We start from the raw sequence: 17,852 nt of genomic DNA on the forward strand, positions 1-17,852 counted from the left end.
GGCTACCGGAGGACTGATGAGATGTGAGAGATACGGGAGATCGCCACCGCCATTGATCCATCTCCTTCGGGGATGGTTGTTGCTCTTGGAGGATCCATGGACTGTGTTTGGTTGGACTACGGTCTTTCATACTTGTTACACACTTTCATGTGCTGACACACTGACTACCATTTATATTGACATTCTACATGGCTCTGTTTTATATGGACAAATAAATAAATTAACTTAATAATTAGCTGTGGTGTGTGGTGACTCCCTTATTTTGTTGCGATCCAGAAAGAGATCGTAACAGAGGGGACAGCAAATTTACACTGTTATACAAGCTGTACACTCACTACTTCACATTGTAGCAAAGTGTCATTTCTTCAGTGTTGTCACATGAAAAGATATAATAAAATATTTACAAAAATGTGAGGGGTGTACTCACTTCTGTGAGATACTGTATATATACATAATAAATATATACAGTATACACAGATATTATTATGTAAATAAAAACGTATTTTGGATGCGATTAATCGTTTGACAGCACTAGTATTGTCCTAAACTTTGGGACTTTTATTTTGGCAGCGCACTCACCGGCCTGCTCCGATACTCTGACCCTCCGGATCAAACACTTTCTTCTCAGCCAGTTTCCTTTAGAGTCGATCCAGTGGTTCCCCGAGTACATCTTCACGAATCTGTCTGATTCCCGAGAGCGAACCGATACCACACAACAGCACGAGCCCGCGGCTTTCCCCTCCGCGCTCCGCCCGCTGCTTGCGCTACTTACCGCGGTATACCCCGCGCCCTGCACGCGAAGCTCCGGCCGATGGCGGTAATGGAAGCACGCGAACCCTTTACTCTCGATAAACTGACTGAAATAGTTCCTCAGCTCTGCGGATCGGAACAGAGCGGGAATGTTGTTTACAACGAAAAACGTCTCGTCTTCCGACGCCGCCATACTTCAGACTGCGAACCCCGGAATCCACATCCGGCTCTGACACACACAACACGGAAGTTATTTCAAAATAAAAGCATGAAACAGCGTACAGTATACTAATTGGTGTCGAAACAATTTTGACTCAGAAACTGCTAGTAAATTTCACAAATGTGACCCTGGAGCACAAAACCAGTCATAAGCGTCAATTTTTTAAAATTGAGATTTATGCATCATCTGGAAGAGCCCGCTGCTTGCGCTACTTACCGCGGTATACCCCGCGCCCTGCACGCGAAGCTCCGGCCGATGGCGGTAATGGAAGCACGCGAACCCTTTACTCTCGATAAACTGACTGAAATAGTTCCTCAGCTCTGCGGATCGGAACAGAGCGGGAATGTTGTTTACAACGAAAAACGTCTCGTCTTCCGACGCCGCCATACTTCAGACTGCGAACCCGGAATCCACATCCGGCTCTGACACACACAACACGGAAGTTATTTCAAAATAAAAGCATGAAACAGCGTACAGTATACTAATGGGTGTAGAAACAATTTTGACTCAGAAACTGCTAGTAAATTTCACAAATGTGACCCTGGAGCACAAAACCAGTCATAAGCGTCAATTTTTTAAAATTGAGATTTATGCATCATCTGGAAGTAATCTTAATGTCAATCTACAACACAAGAGATGAGTATTATTCCTGCAGAACAGCTTGAGATGATTCATGGTTTGGGTTTTAAAAAAAACCCAGAATAACATGAAATCTATCTATCTGTCTTTGTGACCCTGGAGCACAAAACCAGTCATAAGCGTCAATTTTTTTAAATTGAGATTTATGCATCATCTGGAAGATGAATAAATAAGCTTTCCATTGATGTATGGTTTGTTAGGATCGGACAATATTTGAAAATCTGGAATCTGAGCGTGCAAAAAAAATCTAAATATTGAGAAAATCATCTTTAAAGTTGTCCAAATGAAAGTCTTAGCTATGCATGTTACTAATCAAAAATTAAGTTTTGATATATTTACGGTAGAAGATTTACTAAATATCTTCATGGAACTTGATGTTTACTTAATATCCTAATGATTTTTGGCATTAAAGAGAAATGTATAATTGTGATCCATACAATGTATTGTTGGCTATTGCTACAAATATCCCCCAGCGACTCAACACTGCTTTTGTGCTGCAGGCTCACAAATAATTACGGCACTTAATACACTGAATATAGCGTAAAATGACTGGAATTGTATTTTCTCGCAAAGCCTACTCCAATAATCGATTTTATTTCTAACCTTTATACGTTTTTTTTTTACAGTCCTTGTCGATATTTCGCACGTTGTGTTTTACTGTTCTATTAAAATATTTAACCTGAATAAGTATGGTATTTTTGTAAATGTACGTCTATGCATTTGGCAAGACACTTAACCACATTGACTTCAATTGCATTTCAATGCATACATTTGGATTAAAAATGTAAATAAAGTTAATGTACATTTATTATTTTTGACAAGAAAATAAAGCACATGATGTGAATAGCTCTTTGCCAGGTATAGTGTATTGTGTTACGGTTCAAGAAAGACCAATATGCTTAATATGATCAGAAAACACAATAATAAATAATTTCACAGAGAACTGAAAAAACACATCAGAAAAAAAGTCAACACGTGCTATGAAAACAATCTACCCTTTTATTAAAATATATTTCCAAAATCATTGTCATGAAAAAAAACGTGTCATAAAAAAAACAAACAAACAGAGTTTTCCCTACGTGTTCGTAATATCTCTGCTTAGATAAACTCGGATTACTGGCGCTGTACAGAGAGGAGATGCATAGGAATGAGTGTCAGGACTATTGCTCTGATTATATAGTGATTCATAGAGTGATATTTGGTGTTTCTCCACAGCTCAAGCATTTAAAAATGATAGGCCTCTTCTTTTATTGATCCCTAAAAATGACTCATTTACTCATCCTTAAACCCATACGAGTGTGAATGAATAATAGCTATAAATGTTCATTCTTGGGTGAGCTGAGAGATAGAAAGCAGGGGTGCACATAAGTGGTACGTACGCAGGTGCGCATGCGCGGCCAAAATAAAAAATGCGCAGTGTAAATAAGTTCTGACAGCACATTTGCATACGACATGGTTGACATGCACAATTAGCATTTTAGATCGACAAACTGTACTTTATAAGATTTCTATTCAAAAGCATAAATCTAGGCAACCCGCTGCCGTTTCCAAAGCATAATGCAAAACTGTGACATTTCATTCACTGATGCGCTTCAGTCAGCGGCGCTAAACCCGGAAGCGCATATACTTACTTGCCGGCAACCCGCCAAAATAAAAGCCTGCTGATTTAAGGTTGAAATTGTAAATAAAAAAAATAAGTAGTAGTAGTAAATATTATTAGTGCTCGACCGATATTGGTCGGGTTTTGTATAATTATATATTCAATGGGTCACACTATGTGCAGTGTGAGGACCAAACCAAATCTCCAGGTTCTCTTATGAAACTTATGTGCACCCCTGGTCTAAAGCATTCCATTGCTTTCTGATGGATATATTAAAGTGTCATCAGTCTGGTGCACGAATAAGCAAACATCTTTCCGTGTTACTGTTGTGAATCCAGAGAGACGGAGAGCCTGAAGGCCAGAGGAACGTGATCCGTCAGTCCGGCCAGCTGCGTCACGTACGTGAACTCCTCCAGCTCCTGAAACACAGCAAACACTTCAGCTCCCGTTACTGCATTTAAAACACTCAAGTACTTCATCGAGGGTGCATCTTTTATGGCAAAAAAAAAAAAAATCTGCCCCAAATATATTCTAAATACATGCTAAATATATGTCGTAAACCGTGAAGCTCAATGAAATAGTTAATTTTGGTAATATTTTGAATTTGATTTGATTTTCTGATTTCATGTTCATTTGTTTTTGTCATTTTTAGTAGTTTCTGTTGTTTTTAAATGTCTATATATTTACACACATGTATATATTTCATTAACTTTATTTTCATAAGTTTTATTTGTTGTACTACATAAAATAAAAATGGAAAAATGGAAACTAGCTGAAATAAAATAAGTTCATTTTTAAAAATATTTTATTTCAGTTCATTAACATTTATTTTATTCCAAGTAACAAAAAATAAATAAATATATATATATATACACATACACACAGGTACATCTCAAAAAATTTGAATATCATGAAAAAGGTCAATATTTTTTGTCATTCATTTCAGAAAGTGAAACCCATATATTATATAGATTCATTACACAGAGTGAAATATTTCAAGCCTTTATTTCTTGAAAATTAGAATATTACATAAGATCAATAAAAAAAAAGGATATTTTAAAAAGAAATGTCAGGTTTCTGGAAAGTATGTTCATTTGTACATGTATATATATATACACATATACACACACACACACACACACACACACGTGTTTTAACAACAAGTTAAGCAAACTTAAAAAGCTCCTGAAGCTGGTTTCCTTAAACTTTTAAGTTTTCGCAACTTTTGATTTTTTTACAGTGTGTATATATATATATATATATATATATGTGCGTATATATATGGATAGACAGACAAACAGAGTCAGATGATAGACAGACAGACAGACAGACAGAGTCAGAGAATGGATGGATGGATAATATATTTAAACAAATATATTGTATATTCTGAAATATATTTAAAAATATATTAGATTTTTTTTTTTTGCCATTTGGGATCTTCTGTGGCAAGTGTACAACAAGTAAATATTAAAGCACAGAAAGCTTGTTATGGTGAGGAAACGCACAGTTTTGCGGTGACTGGAGACAGAGCTCTCTCGATACAGGAGGTAATCGATCCGGCGGCCCGTCCAGGGCTGATCTATATATATATATATTACCCCCCCCCCCAAGTAATAAATGGGCTTCTTTTAATGGTTTTAATTTTAGTTTCAGCTTTAGTTTACTATAACACTGTCTGCATCCAACCTAAATTGTAAAAAAAAATTAATAATATTATATATAATAATATAAATAATAATAACAACAACAACATCCTAACAGCCATATCTGACCAAAATAAATAAATAATGAAAAAAAGACACCACCATAAGTTTTTATTCAACCATGCAGCGGAAGAACAGAAACCACTCAAAAACATAGATTTTCTTTCCACAAACTGTGCATGAATGCGAATGAACAGTAATTGAGAGTGTTACCGATGACCCAGGGCTTCTCTCTCCCGGCTCCGGCTCTGCAGGGGTCGGTATAGTCCTCAAACACACTGTGGCTTTGCTCCAGCCTGTCGTCTGAAAACACACAGACACATGAACATCCTCCGTTCATGAGGCCTGTTGCTCCTCAACAACGTCTGCATAAACACTGCTCTGTAATTAAGACATGCAGTGTGTGTGTGTGTGTGTGTGTGTGTGTGTGTGTGTGTGTGTGTGTGGAGTTATTCAGAACGCACCAGGAGAGCAGTTGTCAAAGTTAAAGTCTCCACAGAGCACATCAAACATCACCATCTCATCTTCTCGTCTGGTCACTGCCTGGAACTCATTGATCCATTTGGTCAACATGTTCAGCTGCTCGAAGCGAATCGCTCCGTCCCCTGAGCAGCAAACACGTGCATGCATGCATGCATAAATAAATAAATGCAATTATATTATTTGCGCAATTGTAATTTGTACATGATTCAAACTCTAAATGGTCACAAAACAATAAAACTCAAGTATCCGAAAATCAATTCTTCTTAACCACTGAGATTCTAGAGAATTTAATTGGATTAGGTTGCATTACACATTGCATTATCCAAAAATCAATTAAGAGATGCAGTGTGTGTGTGTGTGTGTGTGTGTGTGTGTGTGTGTGTGTGTGTGTGGAGTTATTCAGAACGCACCAGGAGAGCAGTTGTCAAAGTTAAAGTCTCCACAGAGCACATCAAACATCACCATCTCATCTTCTCGTCTGGTCACTGCCTGGAACTCATTGATCCATTTGGTCAACATGTTCAGCTGCTCGAAGCGAATCGCTCCGTCCCCTGAGCAGCAAACACGTGCATGCATGCATGCATAAATAAATAAATGCAATTATATTATTTGCGCAATTGTAATTTGTACATGATTCAAACTCTAAATGGTCACAAAACAATAAAACTCAAGTATCCGAAAATCAATTCTTCTTAACCACTGAGATTCTAGAGAATTTAATTGGATTAGGTTGCATTACACATTGCATTATCCAAAAATCAATATTCTGTTATTACTTATTCATCCTCATGTTGTTCCAAACCTGTATTTGAGATCTGAGATCTTTGCCACAAGTTATTTTATTTTATTTAACGCTATCATATGACTTCAGAAGAGTCGTCATATAAAGTACAAGTCATATGGATTATTGTTGTGATGCTGTTATGGCACTTTAATGGCGTTTTGTCCTTTTTGTTTTTAGACAGTCACTATGAGCTGTTGTTGCATGACAGGTTTGTGAGCTGATGATAAACTAATTATGAATTAAATAAACCCTAAAAAAAGATTTTAAATAATTTAAAAACAGAATTTTTTTTTTTAAATATGTAATATGTAAAAATTGCATATTTAATTTGTTTACCTGTATGCATGACATCAGAGAACCTCAAACATGAAAATTAGAAATGAGTTTTTCCCATCTAATATTTATATTTTAATTGTTTCGGCTTTATTTCAATTAACAGAACGTTCTAAAAGTTTTAGTTCATAATAATAACCCTGTACGGGATAAATAACAGGTTTAGAATGACATGAAGGTGAATCAACAAACAGAATTTTAACTCTCCAGATAAACTATTTCTGTAAATGCATCACAACACTTGCCTTCGGGAGCGTGCAGGTGAGTGCAGTTAATATACCCGACCATTTTCTTTTCACCTTTTTGTAACCCAATTTCCACCTTGTGAGAAAATTAAATTTTTACTTTGTTAGCTTCCGAACCTTTATATAAAACGTTCTAGATCAAAAGCGACAGGGGGTAGTTCATCCAAAAATGAAAAATCTGTCATCATTTACTCACCCTCAAGTTGTTTCAAACCTGTTTGAGTTTCTTTCTTCTGCTTAAAGGGTTAGTTCACCCAAAAATGAAAATTAGGCTGTGTTTTACTCACCCCCGAGGCATCCTAGGTGTATATGACTTTCTTCTTTCAGACGAATCCAGTCGGAGTTATATTAAAAATTGTCTTTGAGCTTTCAAGCTGTTTAATGGCACTCAGCGGGTGTTGCATGCTTCAGTCCAAAAGACGTGAAAAAAAAACCGCCCATCCATAAAAAAAAAAAAGTGTCTCACACGGCTCCGGGGGGTGAACAAAGGCCTCCTGTAGCGAATCGATGCGTTTTTGTAAGAAAAATATCCATATTCAAAACATAATAATCACTTTAATGTAGCTTGCGCCAGCAGTTGTACACAGAAGCAGCTCCGGGAGCATGACGTATGAGATCAGCGCTGCGCATGCGCCGGGGAGTCTTGTGAAAACCAACGTTTGTTAACAGGAGCAAAGGAAGCAAAGTTTCCTTACTTTAGCAAAGAAAAACCAGTCTCCTCTTGGCTTATATCGAAATCCTCTGACATTCTTCTTTACAAATCCTCATTTTGTACATCTAATTAGTGACTGTTGTTTTGTTTCCGCATTCGTCACTTCTGAGCAGCGCATGCGTAAAGTCGAACTCATACGTCATTCCCCCGGAACTGCTTTGTTTACAACAGTGAGCTCAAGCTAGATTCAAGTGATTATTACGTTTTGAATATGGATATTTTTCTTACAAAAACGCATCGATTCGCTACAGAAGGCCTTTGTTCACCCCCCGGAGCCGTGCAAGACACTTTTTTTTATTTTTATGGAAGGGCGCTTTTTATTTCACGTCTTTTGGACTGATGCATGCAACACCCGCTGAGTGGCATTAAACAGCTTGAAAGATCAAAGACCATTTTTAATATACCTCCGACTGGATTCGTCTGAAAGAAGAAAGTCATATACACCTAGGATGCCTCGGGGGTGAGTAAAACGCAGCCTAATTTTCATTTTTGGGTGAACTAACCCTTTAACACAAAAGAAGATATTTTAAAGAACGCTGATATTAAAACAATTTGATGGTGAACAATTCGATTTTTTTGACGTCAACTCGTACTTCAGCTTCTCATCAAATCTTCTGACCAATCAAATGCTCTCTAGAATCCGAAGCGCCCGCCCCCTACACTATAAATAGACGCTGAAGCTGCGGCTGAGATTGGTCACTTGTTCACAGTGTAGTATTTCTTGTACAGTGAATGGCATTTAGTGCACAATGTAGGCAATAGGGAACGATTCAGACAGTGTAAATATGCTTTTGATTGGTGCAAATGAGGTCTGGTTTCGTGTTGTGTCACGCGAACCGTGGCAGCGCGAACTTTGGCTCCGGTCCGCGATCGCACGGAGCGGATCATATGCACGAGTTGGCATATATTAAACACTTTTAAAATTACACAGCCTCAGCATGATTATGATCACTATTTTGTTTTACTAAGAGTTTCATGTTGAATCTAGGGGCTAATCTATTAGACTGTGGCTGTCAAATGCGGTTTTACCAAGCTTAACGGCTCTGACTTGTGCAGATATAAACAAAACGCTATTGGCTCATTTAAAAGGGGGGCAGGGCTGCTCGATATGTCCCGCCCTCTCTTCCTGTTTCAGTTGAAATTACGTCACCACATAGAATAACGCTGCGTGTTTCAAGGCACTTCAGGGGACCTTTAAAATGTGGCAGCCATGTGTGAGACGCCACAAAAGATGGGAGACATGAGCGCAACGGTCATACACATCCATCTAGCGGGTTTACGTAGAAAAACAATAGAAAAGTAGTGCATTTGAATGGAAAAACGCGTCTTAAAAAACGTGGCAGTCATGTGCGGGACACAGCAAAATGGTCATACGCATCTGTCTAGCATGTTTACTCAGAAAAGCAATGAAAAAATAAAGCGATTTTTTTGTGAACAGCCCCTTAATGATGACAATTTTCGTTTTTGATGAACTATCCCTTTAAATCGGATGTCGTACCTTTACAGTGAGCAGTCCTTTGGCAGCCAGAGCATCTTCTCCTCGTCCGTTGGGAAAGCAGCGATACTCAGCCTCCATCACGGGATAGCGACTAGCCAGGAATAAACCGCTGTTAAAAAACTTAAAAGACGAGCACGTTCCAGCAGGCTGGCAGGCGTAGACGCCGACGTCGTAGAGCACGTGTCCATAGAGCGTACCGAGAGCTTGCGTGAGCTTCATAGCAGCTCTCTTATCGAAAACCTCCTGGAGACACACGACGTCCACGGAGGACGGGAACAGCGAGGACACTTCCATCGGTACATCAGCATCTTGTAAGAGCGTCCGAGGTGGATGCTTGTGCTGGTTGGAGTTCTGATTGCAGTTGGGTTTGGGAAGGCCGTCTGTTTCGTGAACATCTTCCATCTGATTGGTCGCGGAAACGTCTATGGATCCGTACGAAGATGGCGGTGGTTGAGGAATCAAACTGCTGGATGGAGTAACAGTGCCACAGCTGCTGGGAGAATCGACGAAAATACGGATGTGAGGGCGGGTGACGCCTTGGACGATGCTTTTACCGATGTATGCCGCACGTTTTTGCGTGTGCCCGAGGTTGTTAAAGCGCGCAACGCCGTCGGGAAGCAGGCACAGGTTTCCCGTCAAAAACCCAAAACTGACTTTCCCCGTTTCTTCCCATCTAGCATTGCGATCCTCCATGGGAATGATCTGCTCCTGATGGTAATACGCGAACGGCCGGCGTACAGCCTGCAGCGGCACCCATAGCATGAACCCCAGCAGCGCAAACGGCATGGAGATTACGAACAGGATGAAGAAGAGGACGGAGCTGAAGACGACCTGAAGCGGGTGCAGGTAGCACTCCATCTCGCGCCGCCACATGCGCTCCAGACTGGTGGAGATGCAGACGGCGAGGAGACGGTCCAGGAACCAGAAACAAGGGAAGATCAGACCCCATCCTACGGCATGGAGGCCTTCCAGGAAGAAATTGGGGAAAGGAGACGCTCTTAAAGACATGCCTCAGCGCCGCACGCCAGCGAAAGACGCCTTCGCATCTCAGATCCTCCACACAAGCGTTGGAACTCTGAAAATGACAAACACGGGGAAAAAACTTGTTAGTAAAGCTGCAAGGTAGGGCTGCTCGATTAATCCGAATTAAATCGTAATCACGATTAGGCAAAAGCTGCGATTGTCATGCGTATCTCGTCAGTGAAGCACGGTTCTGTGATCAGTAGTAAATCTCCATCCGAAGGCCAGAGGGCGCTCTCACGCAACTCTAAATACTCCCCGCAGAAGAAAGGTAATGCACGTCGTTCCAGGAAATGGAAGATTGAACTGCTTTCATTGGGCGAATTCCAAACGGAAGTAAGCATCCCTATGCCCTATTCCGTTCGAAGGGCAGAGCCCTTGAAGTGTGTTCTTTGAAGGGTGCAGGGCATTACTGTCTCGTATAAGCGTTTGGAACTCTCTTGGCGAAGGGAATGACGGACCAGATGTTACCTTGACAACGCTGCGCATGCGTGTTCTTAATATTATTTTATTTAAATACTGTCTAATTTTGTCTTATTTGCTATTAAACTATTTCAAACTAAACTTGCTTATGTCTTAAATCATATGTGACCCTGGACCACAAAACCAGTCATAAGGGTCCATTTTTCGAAATTGAGATTTATATTTCACCTGAAAGCTGAAGAAATAAACGTTATATTGATGTATGGTTTGTTATGACAGGACAATATTTGGCCGAGATACAACTATTTGAAAATCTGGAATCTGAGGGTGCAAAAAAATCTAAATATTGAGAAAATCATCTTTAAAGTTGTCCAAATGAAGTTCTTAGCAATGCATATTACTAATCAAACATTAAGTTTTGATATATTTACGGTAGGAAATTTATGTTCGGTAGGAACATGATCTTTACTTAATATCCTAATGATTTTTGGCATAAAAGAGAAATGTATAATTGTGACCCATACAGTGTATTGTTGGCTATTGCTACAAATATCCCCCAGCGACTCAACACTGCTTTTGTGCTCCAGGGTCACATGTATGGTTTATCCAAGTTCTTATTATTATAATTTTCATTATAATAAAGTATATTTATAATGCAATGCGAAATGAGTTTGGAATAAAAACATGTTATTAAATGTGGTATTTTGTGGGACAAGAGGTTCATAAATGCTTCTCATGTTCGGAAAGATGTTTAACGCATGTTGCTTTTTCAAATGCACGTTATAAACGACTCAAACTCGCCGGGTAAAAGCGTGATGGTTTCAGATGGAGCAGCATTTACTACACAGAGCCGTAGTTCATTGACAAGCTACACAAACTGCTTTCATAATCGCAGGACAATTTCATCGATTTCATAATCGCGCGATTAATTATGAACGCGGTTTTGCGTAGCTTGTCAGTGAACTTCATTGTTAGTTCATTGTTAATCAACTACTCTGTGGGTCATCTGAACCAGGGTTATTATCGTTAACTAACACTAAAACCATTCAAATGAGAACATTGTTACTTAAAATTTGTTAAATGTTTAAGTGAAATAAAATACTTAAATTCAGCTAGTTGCCAAGTAAACATTTCACAATTTAGTTTAGTTACTAAAATGAGAAGAAGAAAAATCGGAACTAGAATTTTACTAAAATTTTACTAAAACGAAATATAAAATAAAAATGAGCAAAAAAAGTATATAGACATTTTTTAAATAATAATAAACAATTTCTGAGTTTGCAGCGTTAGATTTAATTTACCTAAAAATAAATACATAAACAAATACGGTTCATTACTTAAAACAAAATATTTAAAAATGTCAACTGGTTGCAGAGTAAACATTTCTCATTTTCTTTTAGTTTACCTTGAATTACTCAAATTAAAAACTAAATAGACATTTTTTAAATGAATACATTAATAAAAAAAAAAACTATTCGTGTTAGTAAAGTGAAAGACTATATATTTACTACATATATCAACTAGTCAGTGAGTTGTATGAAAGGGGGTTATTATCGTTAACTAAACTTAAAACCGTAAAAACATTTTTGTTACTTGAAATAAAATAAACGTTAACTAAAACATAAAATAAGATATAAAAACTTGTTTTATGTCAGCTAGTTGTCAAGGAGATTTCCCATTTTTCTTTAGTTCAACTTGATGTGTTGAAATAACTAAAACTGAAATAAAAATAATAATGTACAGACAAATAAAAGTGCAAAAACATAAAAGGGTCAAAGACGTTAAGATGTCCGCATCAAAAGAAATGTACAAAAGTGATTTTATGTCCATAGAAAGCACTTTAAATGTAAGTAAAGTGTCTACTTTTAAGGTTTCAAATACGTTTTTGGAGAATAAAATGTCCAAATTTGGTTTAAATAATGTTACATTGTCATTCCGTGTAACACAATATTTATGTAAAAAATTCAAACAACATGCTTATTCTGACGTGTACATATTAAAATATATAAAAGAATAAGAAAGCATATTAAATTTTATTGTGTTATGAGTAAAAAACAATTTACTGACAAATGGGCAAAACCTAGGATAGAGGCACATTAAAAAAAAAATTAAAGTATTTGTATTTAGTAGTATTTGGGGTGAAAATAATTAGTCTGTTAATATGTCATAAATTGATTTTTGTTGTAAACATGCCTGACAAGATTGTTACACTGAATGACATTTTAGTGCGTCTCTTCTGTAAATCAGGGGAAAATGTATGATATTTATTTTTTGCTCGGAAAAACAAAATTGCAATTAAATTAAACAATTTTATTTTATTTTGGATGGGGGGGGGGACAACAACAATTTAAAGCAGTATTACACTTATTGTTTTTATGCTTAACCCCTTTTTCGTCTTTGACCCAAAAATAAAATTCAAATAAAAAAAAATACAAACTGATTTATATTATTTATATAATCTATAATAGTAATTGAAACTTAAACAACACTAGTCTGAACAGCTGAATGACTAGTCTGTCTTAACGAAAGCTGTGAAAAAAAGCTGATGAAAGCTTAATTCATCCCCTTTAAAACACTAAAGTGACAATAAAAATGTGAAAAACAATCTATATCTACCTCTACATGCAGCTAGTCAGCTGGTGATAGTGAGCTGTTGACTATCCCTGCTCCTTTCATTTCATTTCAATGCTCTTGTTCAGCGAATGGCTTTGACAAACACAGTGACGTCGCAGCCTGCTGAACACGAGAAACCTGTTTTCTTAACCTTTGTTTAGAAATTATTTCCATACATCCACTGATGTGCATTAAAGCCCGTTTCACTTCTCACCTGGTGGTTTTCATGTTCACATTCAACAAAACTCACCACAGAGACACTAAATACAGACCCTGACAGCTACTGCGGTCACGTTTATTGCACTACATATTCTTGGCATGAAATAACATTTCTACCTGTTTTCTAAACGCATATTATTTATCTTATTGTAAAGGATTCATCCATGCAGAGGTTTTTTTTTTTTAATGTTTTGGCCTTCTAATCTTTAATCAATACGTCTGAAATGAAGAATTACAAAGTGTTGGTCATAAATTTTACATTTAAATTTATGCATTTAGCAGATGCTTTTATGTAAACGACTAGCATTGCATTAAAGGAATACATTTTCTCAATACATATACATTCCATAGGAATCAAATCCATGATCCTTATGGCAATCTATATACTATATATATATATATATATATATATATGTTTATTAGTTTTTTTCTGGCCAAAATATAGACATTTTATATGTGTTGTATGCAATTACTGAAACTGTATTTATTTTAAACCTTCACATACAAAATATTCCATTCCATGCATTTCCAATCTCAATAGAGCAAATGTAGGTGGAAAAGCCTACTATCAATACTAGATTTATAACGGTTAATTTTTTTTTTAAATACATTTTTTCAAATGTGTTATGATAAATAAAGGTTTCTTCAAATGTTACTTTTCCGCTGTTTTCCAAAATATGCAACAAATTTTTTTTAATATATATATATATAAATAAACACACACATAAACACACACACACACACAAATAAACACACACACATACATATAAACACACACACACATACATATAAACACACATAAACACACACACACACACACACGCACACACACATAAACAGACACACATAAAAAAACACACAGACACGATCAGTCGCCAAGCCTTCACTAGGCCACAGCCTTGGAACGTCATCAAACCCAGGAAAGCCTAATTAAGACTGTCGTGTCTCTCTGTCGCCTTCTCACTCCTTCTCTGTCACCTTCGGATTTCACACTTGCAGACCACAGTCCTAATCATATTAAAACAGGGAATGAAAGATGGAGGGTTTCAGCGCTGTGAACCGCAGCCAACCAGAACCACTCCATTTTTAAGACAATTTAAGCCTTCACAAAGACACATACACCTACAGGTGCCATATTTCACCAGCGAGACAATCAACTACGAACATATAGTCACGAGTGTAGACAGAAAAAGACTTGCAACTGAATTCCTGTTTAACACACACACACACACACAAACACAAACACACAAACACAAACACACACACACACACAAACACAAACACAAACACACACACATAAACACACACACACACACACAAACACACACATAAACACAAACACACACACACACACACACACACACAAACACACATATATATATATACACATATACACACACACACACAAATATATATATACTGTAAAAACAAGAACATCAAGCCTCCTCTTTTGCTCCAAAAACTGTGTGTAGACTTTTCACTAATATCACCCAACTCCCACGGGTTCCTGAACTCACACACAGCAGCCCTGCCCAGAACTACAGGATACTAGGAGATGTTATCTAACAGATAGCCTTCAGAGGATCCTGGTGCATTTCCTCAGCAGCCCCGCTTCATCCCTGATCCTGATGCCCAGTGTGCACTGCAGACTCTAGTATGCAGTATGCAGTATGCTGCTCAGAGAGATTAGAGGCTTACAGCTGCGCCTCCTCCGCTGTACTTAAACCGCATACTGGATTAATACGGAATTGATTCATCGATGGAGAGCATTGGCGACACTTCTGCGACCTAATCGATACACTGATGCGTTCTAGCGCGCGCGGGTCGACTCCACACGTGTGCTGGCGACGTCTTCGGCCATCTGCGCCAAATGATCAGATTAGAATTATTCTTCGCTCGCTGTAGAAGCCTGTGATCACGTGCCAGCGGTCAGCGTTCACCTGTCTGCGTGTCTGTCACTCACCTGAGCGGGGCTCGTGGTGGACGCGTGCTGATGTTGCGGCTCATCACGGGCCGTCCGTTCACCGGACGCTGTTTACGTGGCGTTGCGTTCTGCTGCTCGCGTGCCTCCAGCGGTGCACACGCGGTATAATGGGTCATGCGCGCGCCCGAGCACATCCCCGCGCGTGCACGTGCGCGCCCCCGCAGAAACTGGCTTCACTTCCTGGAGGTTTGGGGCCCCAGAGGCCCCTGTGCTGTGAAGCCGGATAAGACGAGCTACTCTTTGGCTAATACACGTAGAGCAGCATTACAAGTTCTCTTCATATTTTGTCTAGCATTTGAAGAAAAAAAGGATTGATTATATTTTCTATTATATATTGTATAAATATCCATAAACAATATATAAATGTGCATTGCATCTTAGCAATATATCTACAAAAATGCAATTCATATTTAAACACTTTATTGTTATTTATTTATTAATCATAAATGTATTACAGTGTTGTTTATGCACAAGTTGTTGGTATTGCTGAATCCATAAATATATGTTGGCATGTCCAAGCACGGCTTTACAGTATTATTTTTACAGTTGTAATGAAAGGAGTCAACAAATAACAAATATCTGTTAGTCTATAAAGTTTATACAATTTAAAGTTTATAATGTTTATAAAGTTTTAGCTTTAAAAACAAAGGCTTATTTTAGCTGAAAGACCAGCAACTAAACTTAGAACCTAAAAAGCTTGAATATATATCATATAAGTATTATTATTATTATTATTAGCAATTATAATAGTTCTTATTATATTTTGCTATTAATTATGTTGATAATATAATGATTATTACTTTTTTATTTATTTATTTAGGACTCACAACTAAACAAAAATACTGAAAATCTTAAAGATATAATTCATTATTATTTTTTAATATATATATTTGTGTGTGTGTGTGTGTGTGTACAGTATATATATATATATAGTTCTCATTCATTTTTATTTCAGCTTTAGTTTTTTTAGTACAATTTACATTTAGTACATTTAATTTAAAAATTAAAAATTAAAATTTTTTAATATTTATAATATTTATATGATATTTCAAACATTTTCTTAAATAATAAAATATATAAAATATTTAATATTTTATTTCAAAGTAATGAAACGGTTTCTTATGCGTTTAGTTTTAGTGTTCTGTAATAAGCTGGTGTGACTGAAGGATGCAGACTCATTCTCTGCTGTCTGAAGGAGCAGCTCATTGTTATTAAATGATAAAGTGTCTGTGTGCAGCAGGTCGAGGCGTGAAGACGTCTTAGAAGGGCTCTTCAACAGATCATCTCTGAATCTGCTCTCATTCACTGTCCTTCCACTCGATATCTGATCTCCTGCCTGAAGTACAGTCAAAGCATTAACAACAAAACAGTATCCAGTTAATGAACTCAAAGTCTAACATATAAAAATATGTGCATTTACAAAATATGCCATGCATTTAATATTATGCACTATATTTACAGCATCTGGACTATTTCTGCTCTCGCCTCACAACCTTTATATTTACTGTACATATAAACAAAGTTACCATTTTGTCACATAAATGAAATGAAAATAATTTTATGTATTATTTAAATGTAATTTCAAAAATTAAAAAATGTATATGTATAAGAAATGTCTTATTTAAATTTATTCTATAAAAATTCCACATCAAATAAAAAAAATTATATATTTTTTTATTATTTAAATTTATAAAAAAAAAACGTAAAGATGAAATAATAAATTGAAAAAAATTAAACATTATTTAAAAATAATAAAATAAAACATTCCACATAATATCAAATATATTTTTCGCATTTAAATTTCTAAAAAAAAACAAACAAAAAAAAAGATTACAATTGATTACATTTTAAAACTAAAAAAATAAATCCACATAATATTAAATATAGAATTATACACAAAATATTAAATTTGTATTTAATAAACATTTTTCTGTGGTCATACACTTTCAGAAAAAATCTCTTACCCGAACGACTGACCAGACCGTCGACTGATGTAAAGCTGTTCGCTTTGTACATTTTCAGCTCGTTCATTTCATGCCACAGTTTACGCTTATTTTCCTCATCCACTTCACTCTGATTCACTGATCAATCGCAATTTATTTGACTTCTGTCTTCAATAAAAGCACAAGAATCAGAAGCGACTTTGATGTCATCAACGGAACGTTTGCGCATGAACGCGAGAAAAATCCACATAATATTAAATATAGAATTATACACAAAATATTAAATTTGTATTTAATAAACATTTTTCTGTGGTCATACACTTTCAGAAAAAATCTCTTACCCGAACGACTGACCAGACCGTCGACTGATGTAAAGCTGTTCGCTTTGTACATTTTCAGCTCGTTCATTTCATGCCACAGTTTACGCTTATTTTCCTCATCCACTTCACTCTGATCAATCGCAATTTATTTGACTTCTGTCTTCAATAAAAGCACAAGAATCAGAAGCGACTTTGATGTAATCAACGGAACGTTTGCGCATGAACGTGAGAAAAAAAATGTCCAAAACAATGAATTTGTTGATAAAATGTCTTTATTCCCTTCTTAAAAGAAAAACAGAATGCATAAAAAAAATCAAGAACAGATAACACAGAGTGGATGAAGAATCAGTGCATTTGCTATTG

The 17,852-nt window shown here is 36.7% G+C and overlaps 2 protein-coding genes across 3 annotated transcripts in view; both read right to left on the minus strand.

Moving 5' to 3' along the window:
• Window positions 1–953, minus strand: part of gpatch3 (G patch domain containing 3) — a 20,584-nt gene extending 19,631 nt beyond the window's left edge. For both annotated transcript variants that reach the window (XM_016250514.1, XM_016250515.1), the window contains exon 1: window positions 580–953. In XM_016250514.1, the coding sequence (XP_016106000.1) occupies window positions 580–943 (364 nt within the window). In that variant the 5' untranslated portion in view covers window positions 944–953. The remainder of the gene's footprint in view (window positions 1–579) is intronic.
• Window positions 954–3,403: 2,450 nt separating this feature from the next.
• On the minus strand, window positions 3,404–15,343 carry smpd5 (sphingomyelin phosphodiesterase 5). The gene is given in 7 exon segments (XM_071582337.1): window positions 3,404–3,628; window positions 4,715–4,834; window positions 5,049–5,215; window positions 5,806–5,946; window positions 6,758–6,833; window positions 8,968–10,042; window positions 15,206–15,343. Coding segments are annotated over 6 exon segments (1,611 nt in total). The 5' UTR covers window positions 9,976–10,042; window positions 15,206–15,343; the 3' UTR covers window positions 3,404–3,529.
• Window positions 15,344–17,852: the final 2,509 nt, after the last annotated feature.

Source organism: Sinocyclocheilus grahami, unplaced genomic scaffold, assembly GCF_001515645.1.
Source record: "Sinocyclocheilus grahami isolate Dianchi unplaced genomic scaffold, SAMN03320097.WGS_v1.1 scaffold992.1, whole genome shotgun sequence".
NCBI lineage: Eukaryota > Metazoa > Chordata > Actinopteri > Cypriniformes > Cyprinidae > Sinocyclocheilus > Sinocyclocheilus grahami.